Below are 27,417 nucleotides of genomic sequence, written 5' to 3' on the forward strand. Positions count from 1 at the left end.
TGATTATATTAGTCTTGTGGTCTTTTTAACGCGGTTTTTTATGTGACCCATTTGGCTTTTCGTCCTCAAAAACAGGATAAACTGGGAGCGCCCGGAGGGCATTGAATGCTCTTAGAGCCTCTGCTCGTACTATACTCAAAGTATGCAACTAAACCAACTGTTTCGGAAGCATAAATTCATGGTGTGAAGGATAGAACCCACCCTCACCCACTTACCCCCGGCAATTGAGCGAAAGCTGGTCAAGCTAACCTATCTCGACTGTACCTAGCGACTGTCGAAGCTAATCGCTCGCCAGTCGTTCGAGAGCAATTCGCTTGATGTTAGTCGATTCTGTTTTTGTTAATCGTTTTCAACACTCAAAATAAAAAAAATTTTCCGATCCGTTTCTACAATAGTTTATCGGTTTTGACAAAGTATTTCACTAGTTTGAGTCTTTGAATTCTGTTTTACTCTTTAGTTTTGAAAACAGATTGACTTTTTTATTCTATTGGACGTCCAATCCTTAGTAATTCAATTTGCTTGTTTTTACTTCAATGTCTCGATTTAATTTTCAACTTTCAAAAGTAGGAGGATGCCTACTACTATTGTTACTTTTTTTACAATGCGTCTAACACCTTCACAACCTAATCTTAACTTTTTTGTTTGTCGCAAATAGCTATACTGATTAGTTACCATAACAGTTTGAGCCTGTTTTCCTTAGTTTTTTTAAAAATTCTTTTTTGTTATTTTGTTTGACTGAATTCAACTCTGACGTGTATGGAATTACAATTATAATATTTGTGATTGATATTTGTTTTTGAAATGGTTGAGTACTTACTGCAGCCATTGATTTCCTTTGTTTTTGCCTTGCGATGTTTTTGTTATACAATTGTGCAATTACCAATTGGGTTTTGGCGGTTTTTTTCTCCAATTTTTCGAATTATTCTGTTTGTTTGATGGTGTGATTTATTTTCTGCGCGTTGTTTGGAGTTTTTATTTGGTGATTTGGTATTTCAAATGTTTTTAATTGCTCTCAAACAAAGTTTCTAGCAATTATAAATGCGATTTTTTGTGTGACCCATTTGGCTTTGTCCTCGAAAACAGGATAAACAGGCAGCGCCCGGAGGGCATTGAATGCTCTTAGAGACTCTGTTCGTACTATACTCAAAGTATATAACTAAACCAAACTGTTTTGGAAGCATAAATTCATGGTGTGAAGGTTAGAACCCCCCCACCCACTTACCCCCCGGAATTAAGCAAAAGCTTGTAAAGCTAGCCTATCTAGACTGTACCTAGCGACTGTCGGAGCTATTTTCTCACCAGTCGTTCGAGAGCAATTCGCTTGATGTTGGTCGGTTCTGTTTTTTAGGCGTTTGAAACACTATGAAAATTTTTTCGGATCCGTTTCTACAATAGTTATTGGTTTTGGCGAAGTATTTCAGTAGTTTGAATCTTTGAATTCTGTTTCACTCTTTAGTTTTGAAAACAGATTGACTTTTTTTTACTGGACGTCCAATCCTTAGTAATTCAATTTGGTCGTTTTAACTTCAATGTTTCCATTTGATTTCCAACTTTCAAAAGTTGGAGGATGCCTACTACTATTGTTACTTTTTTCTTACAATATGCCGAACACCTTCACAACGTAACCTTACTTTTTCTGTTTTTCGCAAATAGCTAAACTGATAAGTTACCATAACAGTTTTAGCCTGTTTTACTGTTTTTTTTTTACCGAATTCAGCTCTTACTTAAGGAATTACAATTATCATATTTTTGAATGAGATTTGTTTTTGAAATGGTTGAGTACTTACCGCTAAATTTCTTAAGGATAGGTTTTGGTAATGAGCAATTGTTTGTCTGAGTTTTAATCTGCTTCCGTCGTCTTTATTCTGATAAAATTAAATTTTGCAATAGTTTGATTTATTTTTAATAAAGAAATCAAGAAGAGATGTATAAGTTAGCTTCTTTGAAATTTGTTTTCTGGCCAAAACAAGAAATTGTGTTTTTCTTTGACCCTAATTTTATCTTTTTTAATAACTAAGTTCAGTTTCCTAGACTTTTATCTGCCTTATGCTTTTCCAATGTGCGTATTGTGTTGCAGTGTTCGGATATGAGACGTTTATTTGTTGACAGTTATTAACATAGTTGTTTTTTGCCTTTGGAGCTGATTATTTTGTCCATCCGAAAAATTTTTATCTTCACAATTTGTTCACCTTTACCAGATATGTCACTAATGGAAGAAAATTTCCAATTTTCAAGTTTTCGTATTGAGTTTTATCTCTACAATTGTAATTGGATTTTGATCTGAGCCGATTTCTTGTTTGCTTTGACTTTGATCTGAGCGCCTTTGTTCTTTGTTATTTGGTTGCTGGATGATGTCAATGCTATAATTTTTCCCGGTACGATAATTGTTTGTTTTTATCAAATCTTTTATTTGTTCCTAGTAAAGATTAGTCGTCTTTAGACAGCAAATTAAGGTCTTGGCAGCAATTACGGTTTTGTTTTAGGAGGTCCGACGTTTCGGGTTGCTTTTGGAGTTCTTCTGGCTATGCTTTTTTCCGTCTTCTCACGCTCTTTCTTCGATTTGCATTTGTTCTCACAAAGCTGAAAAGTAAAATCTTCTGAATGACTTGTTCTTTTAACTATGGGCATTTGGACGCGTGACGTCGTTTCTCTCTCTCTCTCTATTAAATGTTTTGTGTCATTTACATGATTTTGATCATATGTGGCTTACCTCAATCAAGAAAGTGACTTTTTGTTTTAATTATTAAATGTTTTAATTAATTCAAGGACAAAGGAACTTTTTTGGTTTTTTGAGGGGAGCCTCTGTGTCTGTTTTATGTGTATTATACGGCAGGCAAATCTTTCTCGCTACTATTCCTCATTAAGAGCTCTTAGAGCCTTACTATTGTCTAAGAATGGGATACACCAAAACTGTTTTAGGAGAGAATTTAATATTATTATTTAATATTATTATGGGATACACCAAATTTATTATTATTATTGTTATGTTTTAGGAGAGAATTTCATGGTGTGAAGGGCAGTTATTAATAATCTTAAAGGTTGACCCCCTCATTTACCCCCCTCCCCACAACCAACTCAACTCCCCCTCCCTATCATCATGCCCCCAGTCCACCCTCATCAACCTGGCGGTTTGGATCCTCCTCTGCAGCCCCCAACCCTATGTTTTACATTTCTCAATTATTCAGATAGGTTGAAAATTCTATATTTTTGAACGTCTATTAGTGGAGACGTCACTCCATCAGTTATTTGTTTTACACACATGCGAAAAATTACTGTGTATTTTGTGAAAGAATTTGTGAGTATTCAATATTATAGACGGTGGGGACTTTGACTCGATGAGTAGAGTACCTTTCTCGGAATCAGCACTAGTTGACCAAAGAGGGATAGACGACACTACTACTACAGAAACTGCATTGGAATCAATTGGGTCATCGTGCGTACAGCCCTCATTAAGTAACACGGCATTGCAAAACACGGGCGTCCGATCGGTGCTTTATTCACTAGATGGGAGTGTTCACGTGGATGCACTGGCATATAGATTGAATAGAAGCATTGTTACTCTACTTGGGGAACTAAGACGTTTAGAGCAAAGTGGAGAGATAATCTGTTGCTACAGAATTGAAGAAAATAGAGAAAAACAGCCACTTAACAATCACAATACTTATGCTCAAACTTGAACCTTAAGTGCTTTCTGCTGTCAATTTAAGAATCAGCTTATTCATGGAATTCAAAAATGTCCTGATTTACAAATAATTGCTTTATTGAATTTTTGATTAATTATCGGAACAGTGATTTTATAAAAATTAAACTATTTTGACACCATAATACAGATGTTGCATAATTAACAAAACACAACTGGCAGATTGCCTGAAAGTAGCCGCAATAGCTTCGTAGATCTGCATTCTCAAGAAGACAGTAAAAGAAACAGTAAAAAACTTATTAAATGCCGAGATGTTATATTTTGATTAAGTCTCTACTAGCTGCTCTCTAATAATCTTCAATTAGAGTGGCACTCACTCACTCGACCTTCTCTTTGAATTAAAGTAATGAAAAGTCAATTTCGAGAGAGAAAGTCATTTTTGAGAGTGAGGAAAGATGTGTGACCAAAAACTTAATCGCGCGAATGAACAAAAAAAATCGCTCCACAAAGAGTGAAAAATGACGTCACGCACGCAATTCAGTTGAAGTTGTTTGAGCGAATGATTAAAAAGCAGATTTAAAGTGATTGTGATATCATATGTTCGTAACAAAAATCGTGAAATAAAAAAACAGCAGGAAAAGACCTCACATAAAGATTTTATTGACTAAACAAAAAAGTAGACCTAGAATGGGCTATGGACGGATTGGGAAAACCAATAAGAAGAAATCCGATGAAAAAATTGAAAAAAGAAAACAGTAAAAATTGAAGTCAAATTGCCGTATGCGAACACAAATAGCACAATCGAGATAGCGCGTTTTTGTTCAAACGCCGTGTTCTCACGCTGGCTAATAATTAGAGTGAAAAATTTACGCGGCATAAACACTCTCGCTTTTTCGCTTCACTCCTGTAGCAAGCCAAACGTCTAAAAACAGGCTAAAAACCGAGGAAAAAAGAAAAGACAAAATAAAAGAAACCTGTCAAATTCTTCATTGTCTAAAATTTCTCATTTATCCTTAAAATCAGAGTCTCAATAGATGTTTTCAACAAACTTTAAGAAGCAGTTTCTGTTTATTCGTTGAGCAACAACACGACACTCAAAGGCCCGAGAAAACCCTTAAAACAAGAGAAAAGTAAAAACTACAAAAAACTGCAGAATTTGGAATTGGTTTCTTTATTTACAAAAAATATCAAACCTTTAATTGTTATCACTTTGTAACAGTAACCCTACAACAAAACCTCTTGCAACAATTGGATATGAATAATACTCCGAAAGGCTGAAAAAAAAAGAAAAAATAGAAAAATTAAGCAAAGAATTGTTCAATTATAGACTTTTTCAACTAAATCCGACTTCAAGTAATAATAACAAAATAAAGGCATGAACATTCAGCAGATTATTAAATGAAACTAAAAACCCCTGACATTAAAAACCTGAAGAGGAGTACAAAAGCGGCTAAAAAAGCGTCAAAAACGGTGAAATCAGAAAAATAGCAAATAGCTCAAGATTGCATATAAAGCTCTAATATGACTGAGATGATCAAAAGTGCTCCCAAACAAACAATTACTTGTTAATACGGTTCAGAACAACTTTTATCCGAAAAATTAAAAGATACCCAGAAGACTTCCCGAAACTGCTCGGATTTGAAAATTGACTATCCTAACTGACATAGTAAACCTCCTTAATAATTATGTTAATCAGTTTGAAACAATGAAAGGCAAATTAGCAAGTTAAAACTAACTGACAACTATAACTGATAAAGAATCTAATTTAAAAAAATTATTACCAATTGCGGCCCCAAAAATGCCGAACATGATCTAAGTAATTCGCTCACTTAGCATGAATTTTTCGCACCTACTTTTCTCGCTCGCAGCATGAGTTGTAAATCACGCTATCATTTCTTTGTTCTTCAATTTGTTCCGTTTGACCAAAAACACTTAGTTTTCACGTGCGGCATTAACTTATACATCCTGTTTTGAATAAAAATAATCAATGTTTGTAAAAATACAGCACCTCAATACAATTCAAAATCTTTGAATTGTAAAAAAAACCAAGAGGCCAATAATAGCCCCAGCTATTGCTTTGCGGTTATTTAACAGCAATTGGCTACATCAAGAAGTGGATCGCTAGTGATTTCTAATTTAAGTGATTGCCTTGAGGACATTGCACCTTGATTGCTATGTCATGTTGCCTCTCAGAACTGGTCTTGCGCTGAGTTGACTTGTCGCCTTCATCTGAAAATTTTTCCATTGTGTTCACTTGAGCTCCGGCGTTCGTGTCTCTTCCATGAGGTGAATCGTCGTTGAGAGAAGAGTTTCCAGAATATACAGTCGCAGTTTGATGCATGTGAGCTGACGCCGTTTTTCTCTGTCTGCTTGTAGTGCTGGACTTGTTTGATGAAGTGGAGGGGGACTGTAACAGAGGAGCGTCTTCTATTTCAATCGAGACTTGGCGTGAACAGGTGAGAGAATCCAAGCTGGTTTCGCAAATTTTACTGGGCGATCGATCCACTGACGAGGAAGAGGAACAGTTGCGCTTGCAACATTGAGAAGAAAGCTGGAATGGATAGGTGGGTTGGAACTGGTAAGAGATTGGAACTGCACTGTCTGATATTTTGCGCCTGGGAAGTGAGAACTTACTCTGTTTGTGTTTCCCAAATACTCCATTGGATGGAAAGAAACAAGTGGAAGACGAGCCACTCTCAGTAGAGTTTTGGCTGTCCTGGGAGGTCATGAACTTCCTGCACATGTTGGATATTTTGGGGGAGAGTGTCAATGGGCTGTGGAAGGGGTTGGGGGAAGGAGGGGGTGAAAGGTTGGGAGTTGTGAAAAGTCTATTTGATGATGCGTTACTGTGTTGCCGACCAGTTGTGGGTGTTGAGGATTGTGGTGAATGAAGTTGTGGAGACAATGTGCTGGATTGAGAATGTCCCAAGTATTCGATGCTCAAATTGGGGAAGCTGTTGCTACCAAATGACTTTTCATGCCCCTCAGCTTCTGAAACCGAGACACAAACTCAACAAATTATGACAAAAAATAAGACTATAAAAATGAAGTAAATTGTCCAAAAAGCCGACAGATGCTCTAAAAGAACTGAATATTGACTTTATGGCCACTAGGATTGAACAATTTATCCTGTTCGTGAGGACATAAAATGATCGGTCAAACAATTGCCTAAAACTTCGTTTTTGAGCAGTTATGAACCATTTATCCTGCCTGAACAAATTATCATGATCCAAAGTGTTTTTCCACATAACTTAACATCCTAGCTACAAATAGTTTCTTCAGAACAGACTATCAAGAAAAACTGAAAGATTTTGAAGGCCGGACAATTACTTCAAAATCGAGTTAGAAATTTTTAGATCGTGCCAGCCATATTGCTCCCCATAAACTTTAAATAGTGTTGGGGTATTCTTATTTGCTGTTGATGCTTGCCTTGCCACTTTTCGATCGGCAATGGAGAATGGACGATGCTTATTATGCTTTTTTTACTATCAGATATCCCACATATCTAAGTTTCACTTCTGATTGTGAAACCTGTCCCAGAATCAAGTGATGAAACACCATTAGGGACAATTTCATTTAATTTGGTCAACTGAACGTAAAAGTTAATGTATATTTCGCATGAAAACGTTTAGTCTAGTTGCAAACAAAATTTGTGAAAACATGATTTTAATAAGTGAAGTTCTAGTGCGCTACAGAAAGAGTAAAAATGGTTACAAAAATGCTTAATTTATTGGTAGAAATTGAGGATAATTTTGTCATTTAGAAAGTTCCACGTTAATTTCTGATCAGAAACTATGCATACAAATCGTTCAGGTTAAAAAGGTAGTTTCCAAACTTTTTTTGATAAGAACGAAGAGGTTTTTAGTTGACCAAAACGCTCAAACGTTTTCAAAGCCGTGGCTGCAATTTAAAGCTAAATGTGAATTTTTCAATAGATCTTCCATTGTGTTATCGAGCTTGAAAAGCTAGTTTAATATTTGTACAAGATTGCTAATTTGAAACAGAGAGCTTCCAGCATGGCAACTTTTATTCTTCATATTGGTCGGGTCAGTCATTAGAAACTTTCCAGTCTTAATAACATAAAGCTGACAGACTGCAAATACCTGCAAATCTTAGTAGACCTGCACACTAAAAATGCTATGCGAAGAATGAGAGCTAAAATTTAGAGAAGAACTGGTGTTTTCTATAAATTAAAGTGATGTCTGCGGTGAATAGAATAATAAACTGCATCGTTTAGCTTCAATTAACTTTCAATTAGCGTATACCCATATAAGTGACTCATTCTTCAAACGCAAGCAATGCTCAATTTGAGATTGAGGTAGATCACGAAAACCGAATAACAAATTCGAACGAATGAACCAAAAAACTCCCGTCTACAAAAAGGAAAATGACGTCACGCACGTAGTGCGGTCAAAAATTTGGTATGGTTGGTAAAAAACTGACTATAAGTGAGCGTGATGCGGCTGGTTGTAGCGAAATGTTAACGAAGAAATAACAAATATAGCAACGCACAACACAAACTATCGTTCACAGAATTTTCTAGACTTTAGCAAACAAACAAACCTAGAAAAGACTAAGAATGCTTTTGAAAAACTCTGTAACAAAATCTCGGAAAACCATTAAAAACAGAGAATAAATAGCCCCACATAAACAAAAAATCCATTATCGAGACTGAATCCATTCAAGGGGGAAACGAGAGCATAGAGCATGTTATAACAAAACTGAAACTAAAAAAATGAGGGAGAGCTAGAGACTGACACGCAAAAAAAAAATAAAAAAGTTTCTTCTAAAATGTTGATAAATATGTTTCATTTTGCGAAGGAAGCTCGATTGTAGAAAAGGACAAGAAAGACAAATCTTTTTTGTTGCTGCCCGGGCCGATGTTTCACTCTTAATCCACCCCTAATTAGCTCTTTACACTCTTTTCCCCGTTATCATTGGGGAAAATCCTCGGCTCGGCTGTCTTCAAGTTATATTATACCTGGAACTTGTTGTTTTATTGTTGCCATGGCATCATTTGCTGATTGTTGGTGTTGGTTGATGTTATTGCAGTTGGGATTGTTATACTGGGTAGTACTGTCAGCTGCAGATTGGGCTATGCATCTGCGGGGCAGTTGAGGAGTCACTGAGTGAATGAGTGCTCCCCCAACTCCACTTGGTGAAAGGGGTGTAGGGTGAGCAGTCATGCCAGCAGACATGTGAGTAGTGGTTGCTCCACCATTACTCATGCTATTGCACTTCACTCCACCTCCACTGGTTGTCTGAAACAAATGCTGCCACTCTCAAAAGCATGCCCTAGTAATATTCTGTTCTCTTATATGCTCTAAAAATTATTGTTTTCAAACGTACGAAAAATCGTTCGACTTTAGTTATAGAAAAACGGCAAATATCCTTACGGTTTTTCTTCCGTATCGTCGGTATGCTCGTTTTCAAAAACTCAAGAAATCGCCGGTATCCACGGTTTTAATTTAAACGGCGGAAACAGCCAGTATGTTCGAATTCATACCATTAGGAATCATGAGAGAACGACTTACCCAATTGATTTCTCATGATATCAAAACTCCGTCAATGTTGATTAATGAACTGAATACCCATCAATGCTCAAGTTCCATTTTTAAATTTTACTTGGAGCATTCTTTCCTAAAATTCTTCCTATCCTCTTCTCTAAGTACGTTTAAAATTTGTGGCAACAATAACTTTTTCCTACAGTATAAACAGAAAACTCGCATTTTCATATGGAAACAAAACGGCGATTTCTTACTTTTCAAACTCAACATACCGACATGTTCCAACGATTGAAAGCGAAGATATCAAACGATTGTTTCTTTCGTTTAAAAATTGAAGATACAGAATTTCACGAAAACGTTCCAGATCCATTTCGTGCAGTTATTGTTCGGTTTTCCGGACTAGGGAGCTCGCTATATATTCATATATGTCAAATGTCACGTTAGATGACAATATACCCGATGCCAAAAGAGCCAATGTGCCATTTTACCCAATTCTTTCCTTTTGATCTTTTCGTCCAATGATCCAATTACAAATTAGCGCTCGGTATTTCAAGTACGTATTACATAATTAAGCGGATAATTTAATCTCCTGTTTGCTGGTGATAGTTTCATTTCAAGTCCCACTGGCCGCTGAGGCATGGCCATTGCCCGCGAAGCATGGCCCAATGCATTAGCTAATAACAATAATGAATTCAACAAAAAATAGTTACAACCACCACGGTAGCCCCAGATTAGGGGAAAATCAGGTTTTATAATAAATCGACTGTTTAGGTGAGACAAAGGATTTTTGAATCGGGCTACTCTGTTGAAGTAATCGAATGCTCTGGCTCAAATAAGCTAAATTCGATAAAGTGTTATTAATAGGTTGACCAGATAAGTCATTATTGTACACGGCGAACAAAAACACAGCAAATTTTGATCACTTAGGACCCCCGCTTGAGATTGTTATCGGGGATGAATTCTCATCTAAAGTTTGATGAAAATTATCACAATATAATAAAAATTGAGTTACTGTTGAATGTTTTTGCCGAAAACTATGTTGCTCAGTGCAAAGCTTCCATTCGACAGTCTTTTTAATTTGTTTGTACTCTATTCCTTCAAAAACTATAGAAATTGCCCAGAGCATTGCAATTGTTCGGTAATTTTTAATTTCCATTTTCTACCATTTTTGTGATGAGGGCGCATGTGTACGGTTTTGCAGACATTGGCAAATTGACAAGCGTTAAAATTGCAATTAAATGTTTATATATATATATATATATATAATTCCGTTTATGACGTACGGTCTGGCTTTTAAGGAGTGATGGTGTTGTCTGATCATAACAGCTGGTGCCAAATTTAATTTGTGATATGTGTGCTAGCACATCTTTTGCGTTGAAGTGAATACATCTAGAAAAATCTCCGGCTTGACTGTTTCAGGCACACTATTGTCAAAGTTATTTTCAATGAAAACTGAAGAAAAATGCTCGATGAAACATTCCGCAATTTGTTTAGAGCCTTTTACATCTTGACGTCTAAGATGTATTTTCTCGGTGGAAGTTTGCTCTCGGTTAAGTTTGCACAAAACTTTGTATGCATCGTTGTTTGCGCAAATACGGGAACCCTCGATAAAATGTTGTTTGTCCTTAAGCAACGAATAATTCAATTCTACTCAAAAACTTTTAATGTTCTCTGATCTTTTTATTTGCTTTCCTTAGAGTCTTCAACTTGTTTTCTGTGTGTACATTTTGGGAAAACATGCAAGATGGTGCCTCGTTTCGATACGTGAGTTGTTGTCTGTTCGCGAGCATTATAAAAACTCTTATAAAAACAATTTAGCAGGTCATTGGGACACGTGTTCAACGTAATGGGAATTTCAAAATGTGATATGAGTAATTGCCAATCTGGTTTGTCGATGTTGAGTTCTTAGATTATTGATTTTCTGCTGGACGGACAAATTAATCCGAGCTCTTTAATTTGTTTTTCGTTTTTCATAGCAGTTTTTTGCAAATAACGCTTAGGACGAACCGTAAGTGGGTGAAATAACTCTGTGTATACAAATCATTGTATAAAAAAATTACATCACCATTCATAATTTTTACTTTTTTCTGAATACTAGAGTCGAAAACCGATTTCAATCTAAATAAAATTATACATAGAGCTTCGTAAATCAGTATCAGAAAATCGGTTGTTGCTGTTTTGTGGAGGCTTGTACGTGATGATTTTTTAAAACCACGTCGTTCAGAAAAAAACAGAACTTCATTAATGATTGAGCAATTGGTTCTACTCGTTCCTTATCGTAGCTGATGAACTCCTCAAAAGAAGTTGTTCCCGTACCACCTTTGTTTTTGTCAGCCATTCAATAAATGATCAATTTGTTTTGATTTTCGATTTTTAGTATTGTCACTTCTTTTTGAAGAGAGCTGTTTTTCTGTTTAGTAGATTTTCAAATTCATTTTTTTGTGAACATTTCTTACGCTATCGCGTATTTCGATTTTGAATGAATCTAATTCAGATTTTAGGATGTTTTTCAAAACTTTTTCATGAGATAAATAATCTTTAATGTTTGATTGATCTTGGGGAATCATGACTTGAGTTTGACAATAACACTTGCACAAAAACATTCATTAATGTTTTCCAGTATTCTAAAATTTTCTTCTGACAGGTCTGTGCAGTTAATAAAAACCACTTGAGACACTTGAAACATTGTATGCCAAATTCAGTACCATTGTTTCTACATATGCTGTCTTGAATTTCTCTGCAAGACGTTTTTCTTGTTTGAGCTTTTTTGTGATGCATTTTTCCTTTTAAACTGTCCAGTGGCACCTCACCTAGGGGACAGCTCAAAACTACACTCTTGGGGTGTCTCAATGCTAAAAAAAATTTAGGGGGACGGTTCTTCTTTTTAAAATCAATAAAACAACCAAATAAATAGAATGATCTGACAGGATATATTGAGTTCTATTTCTAGCGTATGCAGTGTTTTTGCACCCCAAATTAACGTTCAGGACGCAAAAAATAAAGTTTTCTGAAAATTATTTTACGATTATTCTTTGACATATCAAAGTGGCTATTTTGTCACATTATGGATATTGACATTGCGTGTTTAGTCCTAGCACCCAAATATCCATGTATGAGTCAAAAAGTTTTTACTTGCCACACTCATATTTAATTGAGAATTCATTGGGAGAAGACGCCGCCATTCAAGCCAACAGTATATAGGAATTGAAGTGATTGCTGTGGAGACATCTAATGTTAGGTTCGAATACGGCAAATGAAGATCAAAATAAGAATTAGCCGCATTTTAGCAGTTACACTTTCACGTAAAGTGGAGACGACAATTTAGCAAAGGCAGGGAGTGCAAAATGCGAGATGTGAATGTAGTTTATTTTTTGCAGCGAAAACTTTTTCATCGCTTTTCGGCTTTTGTTTTTTGATGTTATTCCTAGACCCGGAAAATAGCTTGATATGGAATAAAAAGATCTTTTCCGTTTGTGCCCCCCAGGCTTAGTGGGCGCATATTATTTGCGCTTTTCCAGACGCACTTGCCATATTTTTACATAGTAGTTTACTAATGGCATGTGCTCTGTAACTGGGGGCGCATAACGTACTGGGGGGGGGGGGGGGAGGCATAAACGGAAAAGATCCGGAATAACTAACAAAAATGATTAGCTCTGAAGAGCTGACAAAATTTTAGAGGCGCGGGTTGAAAGAGCCTCAAAACGTACAAATCAGAACTGCCACTTGGAGAATTGTCAATTAATGAAACAATCTGACTATCATAAGTTTTCAATGCACGTTTCACTCACGTGCACATTTTAAAATTCCGAAAGTCTGCAGTGCCAGAAGTTAAAATGCCAGAAGTTGCTACTTAGCCAGACGTTGAATTTCGTTGACTTTCGTCATTTTAAAACGTGCTCGTTTCGCGTTTGAAGCATGGTTAAGTGACTCTGCAGAAGTCACTTCGAAATTCTGACTTAATATCTCGAACTGCTTCGCGGTTCTCGATAAACGCCAGAAGTTATCAGTGACTTCAAGCAGAGTCACCTAACCATTACTTAATTATTTATCAATCTTGGTTTGATTTAAGTTCATTCTCTAAGTACAGTTTTTGTTTAACATTTGAGGTGTCAGTTTTTGGATCTATTCTGTTAAAAAGAGAAATAATCCGTAAAAATATTGGATCTCAGGAAAATTGCACGAAAAATTAATCGAAACTACTACTAATGACCTGATCGGCTTATCATGGTTAGAAAGCTGAAAGAGATGACAAAAGTAGAAATGAAAAAATCTTAATTTTGTAAAAGCTAAGGAAATTTTATGGTTTTGTTAAGGAAATTTGGTTTTGAGGAATGGACAGTACGTTAACTTACCTAATATAACCCAACTACATAGCCCTATAGACTTTATTTATTTTTGTAGAATTTACTTAGTTTGACTTTATTATCCGACCTGAGTTTGAGAAATAGAATGGATTATTGTAAGCACGTTTAACTCAAACCAACAGACTGTACGGGTGTATTGTTGAACGGAAGCAGACCACAAACAATCGAACATCAAGCAAAAATATAGATTAAAAAGAAACGAGTATTGTTCCTGTTATGTAGTGATATCATCATATGTGCGTTGTATGTCGAGTACCGTGTCTACTTTCAACTTCTTCACTTTACCCTGGGAACTTTATCTGCCCGACTCAGTCTCGAACCACCTTCGGATGGTGCTGCTTTGACTACTTCTTCTTCTTAGCTTCGAACGCCTACACCACGGGGCTACGCCCCCGGTTAAAAGCGCATAATCAGCAGCTTATGAACTGCTTTGTGTTGTTGAGCGGACTTATTTCTTAGAACAAAAACGTTAAAATGAGCATCGAAAGGTGTCGGAACAAAAACGTGTTGAAACAGTCTAATAGTTACTTGATCATGTTGATGATGTGTTTCTGTCTCATCCTCTGTACTCATACCAGTAGCAGCTGTCAGGAAAGTTTTCAACTGACTCGCTATCCGGCTGCTCTTCCTCTGGTTGGGAGAAGCCTCACAGCTGTTCACATTACCCACAACTCCCCCTCCCCCAACAGGGCCAGTCGCAAAATGCTGTTGGTTGCGGTGAGAGAATGTATCCCACTTGACCTGTTCCTTCACTCCAAGCAGAGTGTTCTAAATAAATTCCCCCACGAAATTATAGCGCCCCCCATAATGGTATGTTTACCATGATTGGTGGTGGTGGGAGGTATAGGTTATCTGAGCACTAAGCCGGGGGGGGGGGGGGGGGGCTATAATGGGAAAGACCCAAATTTTTAATTGGTTTCTGTAGTCTGTAGTCCATCATTGTTTGATACTAGACGAGATTTGCTAGCTGTAACCCAGATTGCTGTTTTTTAAACATCTAACATTCTAAACAACTTGGTTGATCACTACTATCATGGTTCTAATTAACTTAGTTACATTAACCGATGACTAGGGTTTAATTTCATAGTCCATCAATTACTTCTTTAGCGTCCGTCTTTTCAAATACTTATTGCTCTCTCTTCGCCCTTTCGCCTACTCTGATAAGTTTATTTTATAAGTTGCCTTATCAGATCTTACAGTATAAAAACTCAGATCAATCACTGCAGATGTCTCTCATTGGGTGAAAAATAGTTAAAGGCTCTACCCGGAACGAGTTTCAAGTCTTCATCAGTACTTCTCCATAGTGAAATAGACGTCTTGGGTCGGCTGATCAGTACTGATTACCTCTTATTTCAAGTCTTAAGACTTGACTCAAGACCTGCCCAGTCTAAAAAGTGACATGATCAGAGCCCTGTTACAGTACTGATTCAAGACTTGCAATAAGACCTTCTCAGTGCTGATCAAGACTTGACGTTCAGTTCGGGCAATGATTCAACAATTAGATATCCTTCATGATTGTTGCTCCAAAGCTCTTCATCCGACGTGGGCGAGTTATTGTGAATGATAATTGCATTTATAAGCGAGATTGCCTTTGCATGCTGGTACATGACTAATGAAAACTGAAAATCATGCTGGGTTCTTAGAACTTTAGTTTTAACGCCATAAGGACTATACGCTGAGGAATCTTATCGCACTATATGAAAAAAGCTCTAAAAGGTTGTAACTTAAATGTACAACAAACTTTCACATCGTATTATTTGTCATTCCAAATCCGATGAAAATCTCTTATGCGAAATTAACAGTGTATTTGAAAGTAATGACAGTTATATGAGGCAAAACATGCTAACTTTAAACAGAGATAAAACAAAAATTGTGGTTTTTTTCAAAAAATGGTGAATCAAAAATAGAACAATTTCATTATAATGGAATTTTTATAGAGCCAAAAACAAGTTGTCGTTAATTAGGTATAATGATTGATAACAATCTAAATGTTGACATTCAGCTGAACAAAACGTTAACAAAAATGGCAAATGCTATTAGGTCAATTTACTTAGGAAGACATTTTCTACCACTAAAAGCAAGAATCGGTTTTTTTAAATCACTTTTTTTGTCCAATCTCAATTTCAGTGCAATTTTTTTCAATCGTTGTCGGTTATGTATGTCACTTCAAAGAGTTAAACATAACCGACTAACGTCGGGAGAATTGCTCTCAAACGACCGGCGAGCGGTTGGCTTCGTCAGTAGCTAGTCACGGGGGGGGGGGTGCACTGGGGGCTGATGGGGGCAACACTGGGTTGGGGGGGCAACAGCGCGGTGGGGATGAGGGTCAACGGGGGGGGGGGGGGGGTTCTCAACCTCTCAGAACCGCCCTTCACACCATAAGTATAAGTATGTCTCCAAAACAGTTTGAGCTGAAACAGAGCTGAAAGGCTCTAAGAGCACTTAATGCCCGCTGGGCGCTACCTGTTTTTATCCCGTTTTTGAGGACGAAAAGTCAAAAGCGTCAGACGAAAAATCGGTCAAGCGAAAAATCGCATAAAAAAAGATCAACAGGAATAATATAATTGCTACAAACTTCGTTTGAGAGCAATTAATAAACAAATAAATTGGGGAATAAAGGTTTGCCACCGGCGCAAAAAGTTTGACAGTGCAAGAGATCTATTATTGAAAGACAAAATTTTACCAGCAGAGCTTTTCATTAAAAAAGTTTGTCTTCTTAAATTTTTTGACCTCCTCTCAGAAAATATAAAGAGAGCAGTCGAGAAACAAAAAACTCCTCTTTCAGGATTCTTGTAAAGTACGAATTGACCAACAACTGCAGAACTGTCCAGTTTTTTTTCCAAAGAATAAGTGCCAATCCAAATGGAGTGACAGGTCACTGATCAGAAATTTTTCTAGGAAGTGGAATAATTTGCCAATTGAAATCCGAAAAGAGAAAACTAAAAACAAATTTAAGGAAAAACTAAGCAGCGAAATGGTCAAACTGCATGAACGTGTTCCAATAGATAGACAAGTAAGAGGCTTTTGGAATTTTTTCTTCTGAAGTATAAAGACCAAACTATTCAAATATTTACGAGGCGATTTTGAATATTTAAATATTTAACCAAACGTTTTTGTTGTGGTTGTAACTTTAAATTTACATTTTTGAAGATTAAAAAATAAATTAAGGTTTGAGACTCTGATATCTGTACAGTACCTTTGCATTGTTGATGCCAATGATCCAGACCCCGGCATTGCTTGGAGATCCGACATTGACTAAGAATGCACTAGTTGCCACGCCACACTCGTTCACGTAAATGACTGTAAAGTTGGCGCTTGTGGGCAAGGCAGCAGATGCAGTCCCACATGCGTTGGGGGTGGGGGTGTGTTTAGAAGCGGGAGGGGCAGACAAGAGAGGTGAACAGGAGAAGGAGGAGACACTGTTCCCGTTATTGTTGGGCTGCAAATGGTCAACACCGAGATACGTGCATCGTAAAAGATAGTCATGTTGCGATAACTCAAAATTATATTCTGAATCTGTTAGGGGGTCTAAGCAGGTGCAACTACTGTGAAAATGCACCAGTACTGGATTCAAACCAGCATCTCTTACTTGCAAGCCGCCTAGTGTGCTACCCGTTTACACCAACTGGTCTTAAGCTCTCGAACTTGGGCATCTCTTATAACCCGTTCTCGCGTTCTTTCTTGTTCCTCAAGGCTTCATATCTCTAGCCAAGTATACGTTGAAGGGGAGCTACTTGTCAAGCTATGTCAAGCTTATTCTATGCACAATTTACGTTAAGTTGTTCTCTCTCAACCTTCTAAAAGAAGCTAACCGCTCTTTTGTTCATTACATTTTTCGGTCGCTCCGCAGATACAGGTTGTGAGAGGGAATTCAAGAAATATGAAAAATTTGAATTAAATAAGCTATTCAAGGGCAACTCAAGTTGTTTGTCGATCTAAATCACACTCTTAACTTTTAGAACAGTAGTCACTTGTAGCACTTGTTTGATACATATTCGAGAAGAAAACTATGGCCGAACTGCAGATCAAAAACAATTTATTGCCCTAAACAGGTATAGTACAAATGTTCAGATAGCCGCAAAGACGGAGTATACAGACAGGATAGAATGAAAATTATCTTTACTTGTGTTCAACGGAACACCGGTTCAACTTTAACTATTTAATAATAGCTCGCCCGCGATTCTAAATTTTATGCTTCCCAATTGAAGTTTTTAACAATAATTGATTTCCAAATTATGTAGCATACTATTTATATTCTTTACGGTCTGCAAATTGACTTAATACATTTTTAAATTTCATGGGGGAAGTTTGTGTTCTGTTCATAAGACTTTAGTTCTTCAGGTCGATCAATGTTCTAGAGCTTCTTTCACGATCGAGCGTTCACGTAACTCACTTCATACTTCAAATTCAATAATAATATTCCAGTCCCTTTTTTTCGGTGACTTTTCAGCTAGGAAGCTGTCTTTCATTTAATGTCTGAAAAGCTGGTATTAGACTGTTTATCAATTTCCAGAAATAAGTCAACATTTTCATCTGGATTAGATAGTCGATAGCAAAAGTAGGAAACACAGCTTTAAGTTGTTCCGTGGATTCCATCTTTGTTCAGCTGTAGCAAGAGAAAGGTTTTTGTCAAGATGCCAGGAGGTTTTTGTATACCTGCTGGATTAAAATTGCAGAATAGTGCAGAAGACTCACAACGAAGGCCTCTCGAACAGTTATCAGCAGTTAATGCGGATGCATTTCCGAGTTGTTTATATAATTTCTACACAACAGGATTTCGCAGGAGATGCTCTACTTCCTTTTAAAAAACAAGTACATATCTAAATAAACATCTAACTATCTTACTCGTTTTTGACTCTTGCACAGTTTTGCTACCTTCACGAATTGAGCTTATTGTAAATTAAATTTCTTGATTTATTTTCAAAGCAAGGAGTGTATCATTCCAGTGGAGCTTTACAAATTACAGGCGACAGGGAGGCATCAAGTAACATTGTGCCATCCGCACATTGAAAGAATTCGTAGGATTCGTCTATGTATTTTGCCTTTATGCACAAAATGAAAAAAAAAACGTAAGTATTGTCCAGTCCAGAGCACCTTGCTCTAAAAATGTCATTGAAGTTAGTGTGGTTTCAATCAAACGTTTTGTGTCCTTTGAAGTACAAAACTGTTGACTAACTTGGAACTGCTCTCATTGAAACCAACTTGTTAACGTTTTAAACAGAAAAGCTGTTTGTCAATAGAATCAAGATTTTTAAATGTCAATTTATGTCAATTTAATTTCATAGAAACAGAATTGTATAAGAAAATAATCAGTTTTTGCGCGCTTTAAAAAAAACGAACAGTGTTTTTGCTAAGAAATCCATCATTTTGTAAAATTGTTGTTTCATCTGATCCCTAATTAGGGGCTCAATTACTTTAGACAAGCGTGGTGTATTTGATATGGGATGCGAGATATCAGACTCTTCGGGAATTGACATCAATGATGCTCTATTGCTTGTATTGTGTTTTTCGACTACCCTAAATTGAACTTGAGATCATGAAAGAAAACGCAGAAGAAATATCAAATTCAAAACGTGAATGCTGATGCTCATTTATGTCGATAACGCAGCGTTCGTTTCCATTTTGTATATCATGTCCCATCAAGTTGAAATAAGCGAACTTTTCAAAAGCACTGGACAGAGTTCAAAGGTAAAAGTTGGACTTCAAAATATGCCGAGAAAATGAAATGAAGTAGACCTGAGGTTAAAATCGTTGTGCTTAAATCGCAGCCTTGATGATCATTTGCATTATCTGGTATTTTTATAACGTTTGATGATTTCAGCTTTATGGGACAGACCATATAGTTAGTCCCATAAAGTTGCGTCATTATCGAACGTTTCAAAGGTCGAAATTCAATTCTAAGACAAGCAGATAACAGCATTTTGAAAGTTAATTTGCACGTCCGGTGTTTGTCAAACGTTCAATTGCGACGCAACCGTATGGGTCTACACTGGCCTAAGGCCGAGTCAAATTCAGTACTGAGCAAGGCTTTTACAAGTCTCCTTTCATTACAGATTCAGAAGTAAGATCATATCACTTCTTACACTTGTCACTCTTGTGCACGTCTTGTCCAAGACTCAGCAATTCTAAATCCAAGTCCTGGCCAAGACTTTAAAAGTCTGAACCCAGAGTTCAAAAACCATCCAACTAAGCCGAAAAATTGTCGAAAATAGGTCCAGATGACGCGAATCTCTGCCCGAAAAAAAACGAGCGATGGGTCCCACTATATTTGGGCATATGGGGTATCTGATGCTTGGTCACTTATAATTTTTCGAAATCAAATACAAACCAGGCTGGAGTTGTGGTGTTTGTTAGAAGACATAAAAGGCTTACTCATATTAAAAAATGAGCTTGCTATGCGCACTTAAAATAGTTATAGGAGCATCAAGCATAATCCAGTTTTAGGGGGTACCGAAAGCGAAAGTAGAAATCAGACCAAAGTATTGAAAAGAGTGGCACGGGACGTAGATCATGCGATTGCCCTTGAAATAAGTTCTGAAAAAACAATTAAAGCGTCCTATTTTGATAAATACGTCATGAAAGAAAGACAAAATTGCGATGGGTCCCACAACATTTGGTATCTTTGCCTGGCATTTTATAATCAATAATAACCTTAAAAAGTCAGGGTTGGCCCAATAACATGGAACACTAGAACTAACTAAGGTCAACATTGGTTTACGGACTTAAAGGAATTGAGGCAAAATTGGGTCAGTCGGTTCCTGATGCCGGTTGACAGGGCCGCGTTCCATCAAGAAAACCCCTTTGTTTTTCTTTTATTGTATTTTGGTTGGATATGTTTGGTTTATCTGAAAAATTTTTGAAAAAGGTTGTGGCTACTTTTGGGTTGAAACCAAAGGAAACGTTGCGTTTTTCCATATAGTATCCGCATACTATGTCCTTATGTCCTCATAATGTCCTCGAGACTGCTATTTGATGGTTTGGTACCTGATTTTATCCAAGCTGTTTGAGTACACTGTAAAAATTCAAATAACGTGCCCCGTTACAGAAATGTTTCCGAAATTCAAAATTTTCACCTAAACATTTTTGAAAAATTGTTTTGGACTTGGGAATCAACTTTGAAATTTTACCTAAATTTTGAAAAAGAATTGCCAGGTTTATAAGTCTTGTACTAAGAAACGAAATAAGACTTCATTTAGCCTAGTACAGATATAGACTTCGATCTATTGGAGTTCCCTCTATATCATAATGTCGAATAATGTCAAAGTTTTGTATAACTGATCTTGCACTAATATGGCCTAGATGTGCCTGATCATGGGTATTTTTGAACCATGGAATTATTCTGCAGAATGGGACTTTGTTTTTGGTATGCTTTCATCAGCCACTTTGTTTTTAAATATGAGAATGATTATGCGCTTAAGAATGTCTTGCATGATACGAACTGTTTAATCTGTGTAACGCAGGGACATTAATGGACCAGGGACTTAATATATATTAAGAGCCTATTTGTTTGTATATACAAATGTATATGTACATATCTTCTTCTTTCAACATCATATCTGTTAACACGCTCATTGCCTCATTTGTAAAAAATTTCCAAGATTCTCGACTTCTGGCAACATGGATGATGGAGCTGGGTCTTCCCGGAAATCCATGTCCTGGCCAAGATTTTAAAAGTCTGAACCCAGACTTAAAAACCATCCAACTAAGCTTAAAAATTGTCGAAAATAGGTCCAGATGACGCGAGTCTCTGCCCGAAAAAAACGGGCGATGGGTCCCACTATATTTGGGCATTTGGGATATCTGATGCTTGGTCACTTATAATTTTTCGAAATCAAATACAAACCAGGCTGGAGTTGTGGTGTTTGTTAGAAGACATAAAAGGCTTACTCATATTAAAAAATGAGCTTGCTACGCGCACTTAAAATAGTTATAGGAGCATCAAGCATAATCCAGTTTTAGGGGGTACCGAAAGCGAAAGTAGAAATCAGACCAAAGTATTGAAAAGAGTGGCATGGGACGTAGATCATGCGATTGCCCTTGAAATAAGTTCTAAAAATACATTTAAAACGTCCTATTTTGATAAATACGTCATGAAAGAAAGACAAAATTGCGATAGGTCCCACAACATTTGGTATCTTTGCCTGGCATTTTATAATCAATAATAACCTTAAAAAGTCAGGTTTGGCCCAATAACATGGAACACTAGAACTAACTAAGGGCAACATTGGTTTACGGACTTAATGGAATTGAGGCAAAATTGGGTCAGACGGTTCCTGATGCCGGATGACAGGGCCGCGTTCCATCAAGAAAACCCCTTTGTTTTTCTTTTATTGTATTTTGGTTGGATATGTTTGGTTTATCTGAAAAATTTTTGAAAAAGGTTGTGGCTGCTTTTGGGTTGAAACCAATGAAAACGTTGCGTTTTTCCATATAGTATCCGCATACTATGTCCTTATGTCCTCATAATGTCCTCGAGACTGCTATTTGATGGTTTGGTACCTGATTTTATCCGAGCTGTTTGAGTACACTGTAAAAATTCAAATAACGTGCCCCGTTACAGAAATGTTTCCGAAATTCAAAATTTTCACCCAAAAATTTTTGAAAAGTTGGTTTGGACTTGGGAATCAACTTTGAAATTTTACCTAAATTTTGAAAAAGAATTGCCAGGTTTATAAGTCTTGTACTAAGAAACGAAATAAGACTTCCTTTAGCCTAGTACAGATATAGACTTCGATCTATTGGAGTTCTGTCTATATCATAATGTCGAATAATGTCAAAATTTTGTATAACTGCTATTGCACTAATATGGCATAGATGTGCGTGATCATGGGTATTTTTGAACCAAGGAGTTTTTCTGCAGAATGGGATTTAGTTTTTGGTATGCTTTCATCAGCCACATTGTTTTTAAATATGAGAATGATTATGCGCTAAGAATGTCTTGCATGATACGAACTGTTTAAAGTGTGTAACGCAGGGACATTAATGGACCAGGGACTTAATATATATTAAGAGCCTATTTGTTTGTATATACAAATGTCTATGTACATATCTTCTTCTTTCAACATCATATCTGTTAACACGCCGATTGCCTCATTTGTTAAAAGTTTCCAAGATTCTCGACTTCTGGCAACATGGATGATGGAGCTGGGTCTTCCCGGAAACTGTTATATATGCACATATATAAACATAACTAAAAGGCGCTCAGCTCTGGCCAACTTGCTCACAAATGGATAAATATTTAGAAACAGCACTGATTTGAATAAAAATGGGGACTTACATTATTGGAATTTATGTGGCAATTTGTTGCTTGCTGGCTACTCTGGTTGTTTCCAGTGTTATTTACTGCAGTTGAAGTAGCGGGGGTTGTTTGGTCAATTGAATGAGTAAAGGGGGTTGTATGGGTGGAAGAGGAGGTTGGGTGGGGGGACTGAGCACCGCCTGCCGGGTTGACGATGAGGTGGGATAGTTTCATTGGGGGGTGGATGGGTCTGAGTTTGCAGCAGTTACTGCCCCCAAATGGAGTTTGGGATGATGATGTTGAGGATGAGTTGTTGTGAACAAAAGTGTTGGCTCCTCCCCCTCCCCCGCCAGTGCCCCCTCCCCCTCTCTTGGTGTTGACACACTTGCACAACAACAGAATGTCCTCGAAGAGATAAGCATACACGTCCATCTGTTATAAAAAGAGCCGAAACATGAAAGGAATCCGAGCAGTATCCTAACAAACCCAAGCAATTAACCCATTGCCTGTCTCTTCAGAAGAGATATTTTAATTAGAAACTTGAACTATATGTTTGACGATGATAATGAGCAAAAACGTAACATCGATCCTAACCCCTGATACCCTGCAGAAGTTGAGTTCAGCCACTCTACTATTTGGAAACTTGTTAAACCTCGACTTGCCCGACAAACTATAAGCCCAGCAAAGCATAAAAAACTAGTAATACGGAGCATAATAAAAATTAATCACGCAGAAGAATTTTAACAACAATTGCCACCTGAATTGAAGCATTTTAAGGTTTAATGAGGAAAGAATGACCATGATTACAAACGGTTGTTATTCCACGATATCAAAATTTTGTACATTATGATATTGAATTATTCCGATATATTTTGAACAATGCTGATTGACACCCGCTTTGTTTATTACGTATAAAATAAACTTTTTTCATGCGGGGATAAGAGGAGACATATGAGTGAAGCTTTAATTTGATATGCCAGAGCGTAGATTTGAAAACAGTTTATACGATATATTTTCAAAACGACCACTTGAAAATTGTTTTGCGCTGTTTCTTCATGAAACAACAATGACCAAACATAGCTGGCAGATTGCCAGAAAATAGCCGCAATAGATTCGTAGATCGGCAGTCTAAAAAAAACAAAAAAAAGACAGACTAAAAAAATTCGTCTCTTCATTGAAAGCTGATCTGTTATATTTTGATTAAAAATCTGTATAAGTTATTGCTGCCTCTATTAGCTGATCTCAAATAACCTTCATTTAGAGTGACACACACCCATTTGACCTTATCTCTTTGAATCAAACTAAATAAAGGTCAATTTCAAATTGAGGAAGTCATTTTTGAGACTGAGGTAAGTCAAGTTTGACCAAAAATTTAATCACGCAAATGAACAAAAAAACTCGCTCCACTAAGAGCGAAAAATGACGTCACAAATGCAATTCAGTTGAAATTGCATGAACGAATGAACAAAAAGTGGCTGTGAAGTCATGGTCGTAACAAAAATCATGACGACGAAATAAAAAAACATAGCAGGACAAGTCCTGACGCACAATTCAAAGAATCTCATTGACTAAACAGAAAACTAGACCTAGAACCGACTATGAATGGATTGGAAAAAACCATTCAGAAAAAATGATCCAAAAAACGAAAAAAACAGTAAAAATCATAGTCAAATTGCCGCAGGTGAACAAAAAACCACTAGCGAGAAAGCGATTTTTTGTTCAAACACCGTTTTCTCACTACACTTTAAATTTGGAGCGAAAAAAATTCAAGCCGCGAAACCACTCGCTTCTTCGTTCCACTTACTGTTTCGGCGTGACCAAAATCACTACTCCAATTTGACTTCAAAAATCATGAAAATGTGTGAACAGCTCTTAAAAAAAAGACAGCGCCCCAATACAATTCAAATACTTTGAATTGTAAAAAAAACAAAACATTCCCGGCAGATTGCCGAAAGAAAGCCGCCGTTGATTCCAATAAGCATGATTTGGATTGAAAACTAGAAGATATTGAAAAAAAATATTTTTGTACAAAAACATTTTTTAAGTCCGATATATTTTGATGGCATTTCGTAGTTGAACATAACGTACTTCTGTTTCTTAGAGAGAGGCTACAGGGGCTACTATCATTACCAATAAGCATTAGAGTTGGTAACTAAGACTTATAGAAACGACATTCGAATAGCGGGCATCTAAAACCGGGCTTTATTGGTTTATCCCGTTTCTACTTCTGACTTCAATTTTTTATACTGTCTCTGTTTACTTTGAATTGCTTTGCTGAGCAACTGATGTTCCAAATCGCTTATATCAGAATGAGAGAAGAGAGAAACTAGCCTAGAGAAGTCGAAAAGATATCACGCAAATTGTTGAAAAAGCGGCAAAATGAGGTAAAGCGAAACTTTTTCGTATTCGACGAAGTAAAAAACATAGCACGACAAGTCCTGACGTACAATTCAAAGAATTTTTATTGACTAAACGGAAAATCTGATCTAGAACGGACTATGAATGGATTGGGAAAACCGTTTAGAAAAAAATTGCAAAAAACATTAAAAAAATCAAAGTGAAATTGCCGCATGTGAACAAAAAACCACTAGCGAGAAAAAGAATTTTTGTTCCAACACCGTTTTGTCGCTCCGCTTTAAATTTAGAGCGAGAAAATTTCACGCCGCAAAACCACTCGCTTTTTCGCTTTACTTCCTGTTTCGGCGTGACCAAAATCACTACTCCAATTTGACTTCAAAAATCATGAAAATCTGTGAACAGATCTTAAAAAAAACATAGCCGGAAGAATTCCGGAAACGACTCCAAGTGAAAATCCATTTAAACGCCATCCAACTACTCATCAAACAAAACGTGCCTTCACCAATTTATGATTATCTTGAAACAAAGTCATGAAACAAAAAAGTAAAAACAATAAAATCAAATCTGTTAAATTATGATAAAAAATCGGATCAAATTTTGTTATAAATTGAAATCCCGAAAAAACGATCTCTCCCAAAATAATTGCATCAAAACAACTAGTACTTAAAAAAACAACTTATGTGAATTTTGAAAATACTTTAGGCTAAATTATGAAAAAATCTCTTAAAAACAACTTTCACTGAAAAATTGGAAAAAGTTACTAAATTTTTTAATATTTCAAAAAACATTCCCTTCAGCCAACATTTCCTTCAGCTAAAAAAGATTCCTTTCAGCCAATAGGGTATCCAGATGCTCTCAAAACAATAGGCAAGTCATAATAGGCGAAGAAACTTAGCTAAAAACAGAAAAAAAAGAAAAACTGCAAAAAATTTAGAAAAATAGTTCCAATTTTCGCCATTTTTTTGTCATATTTCTCAACAAAAAATGATTCTTACCCACAAAACTTCAACCAATTGTTATCGCAAATTTTACTAAGTAGAACGGGTTTCTTTAATACCCATTTGGGCCAGTAAAACAAAAAAATCGTCAAAAAAACGCAAAAATTAGCCCGAAAATCAGCAAAATACCTCGAAAACCTCCGAATTATCATTAAATTCATATAAATTTCCAGAAACATTCAAAGCACTACTGAAACTAGTCTAAAATTAAAACAAAATCATAACCAAACCTCGTAACCAAATAAATAAAAAACTGCTTTAAAATGCCGCACGTGAACAAAAAAATTCGCTCTCTTAGAGAAAATTTTGTCACACATCAATTTCTCGCTCTCTCAAAAACAGCGGTATGAACAAAAACCACTCTTTTTTCGCTCCGCTCTTCACTTTTATTCAGCACCAAAATCCCTCCAAATTTTGGTGCTGAATACTCCTCTCTAATACTCCAATACTCCTCTTCGAGTCGTAAAAAGGGACTTCTCCAATACTCCTCTTCGAGTCGTAAAAAGACAGCGCCTCAATACAATTCAAATTCTTTGAATTGTAAAAAAATAGGAGCACTATAATAGCCGGCTGAGAAGATGAGGACGGCTATTAAACACATAAACTTTGAAGTTTAGAGATAATTATATTAAAAAGTTCTTTTTTGAAACTCAACAATCGACAAAATTCATTTTGAAAAATGATAAAAAAGATAGTTTTATCTTTTTATTTCTAGGTAAAGCAACGGTTCGAAAAAAACTAGGTTCAAATTGACAACAATTGAGGCAAGCCTAATGAAATATGCACGCCAGATTTTCAAATTTATCTGTGATGATCGACTCTTATAATCCCAACTGGGACTTAACGAAGCAAGGAACAAATGAAACTGAATTGAATATTCCTTAGACCACAACTCGAGGTTGATGTTATTTTTAGTGGATTTTCCAATTTCATTTTATGCGTTTTTTCTTGCTCTCAATTAAAAGAACAAGCGGTCTAAGCCGAATATCGACCGCAAATACAATTTGGTAACAAAATTTTATCCCAACCACAGTTTAAATTACGAGCTTCATAAATTGCATGCACGAGTTTTTCGTTGTTTCAACTTTGATTTAGCTTATCGATTTTTACTCCGTACAATTTGCTGTTCTTTTTCTGGTTTTTATACGCCGCCTCAGCAGATTAAGGGACAAATGCCAAATTTAGAGGTGTCAAAGTCAATAAATCCAACGAGAATATGTGAAAACATGAGTAAAACTTTGGGCCTTCAAAAAATACACAAGCTTTAAAAAAATCTAAGAGCAACAATAGACCAAACATAGCTGGCAGATTT

At 36.5% G+C, this 27,417-nt stretch overlaps 2 protein-coding genes across 2 annotated transcripts in view; one reads left to right on the plus strand and one right to left on the minus strand.

Annotated features, from left to right (window-relative positions):
- Nucleotides 1–3,825, plus strand: part of LOC142346231 (uncharacterized) — a 115,629-nt gene extending 111,804 nt beyond the window's left edge. The window contains exon 10 of the mRNA XM_075398746.1: nt 3,316–3,825. Within this exon, the coding sequence (XP_075254861.1) occupies nt 3,316–3,677 (362 nt within the window). The 3' untranslated portion in view covers nt 3,678–3,825. The remainder of the gene's footprint in view (nt 1–3,315) is intronic.
- Nucleotides 3,826–5,723: 1,898 nt separating this feature from the next.
- LOC142346232 (uncharacterized) overlaps nt 5,724–27,417 on the minus strand; it is a 71,342-nt gene continuing 49,648 nt past the window's right edge. The window contains exons 8-12 of the mRNA XM_075398747.1: nt 22,789–23,181; nt 16,708–16,950; nt 14,040–14,279; nt 8,622–8,901; nt 5,724–6,631 (exon numbers count right to left, since the gene is read on the minus strand). Coding sequence (XP_075254862.1) covers nt 5,772–6,631; nt 8,622–8,901; nt 14,040–14,279; nt 16,708–16,950; nt 22,789–23,181 — 2,016 coding nt within the window. The 3' untranslated portion in view covers nt 5,724–5,771. The remainder of the gene's footprint in view (nt 6,632–8,621; nt 8,902–14,039; nt 14,280–16,707; nt 16,951–22,788; nt 23,182–27,417) is intronic.

Source organism: Convolutriloba macropyga, chromosome 9 (assembly GCF_964194025.1).
Source record: "Convolutriloba macropyga chromosome 9, txConMacr16.3, whole genome shotgun sequence".
NCBI lineage: Eukaryota > Metazoa > Xenacoelomorpha > Acoela > Convolutidae > Convolutriloba > Convolutriloba macropyga.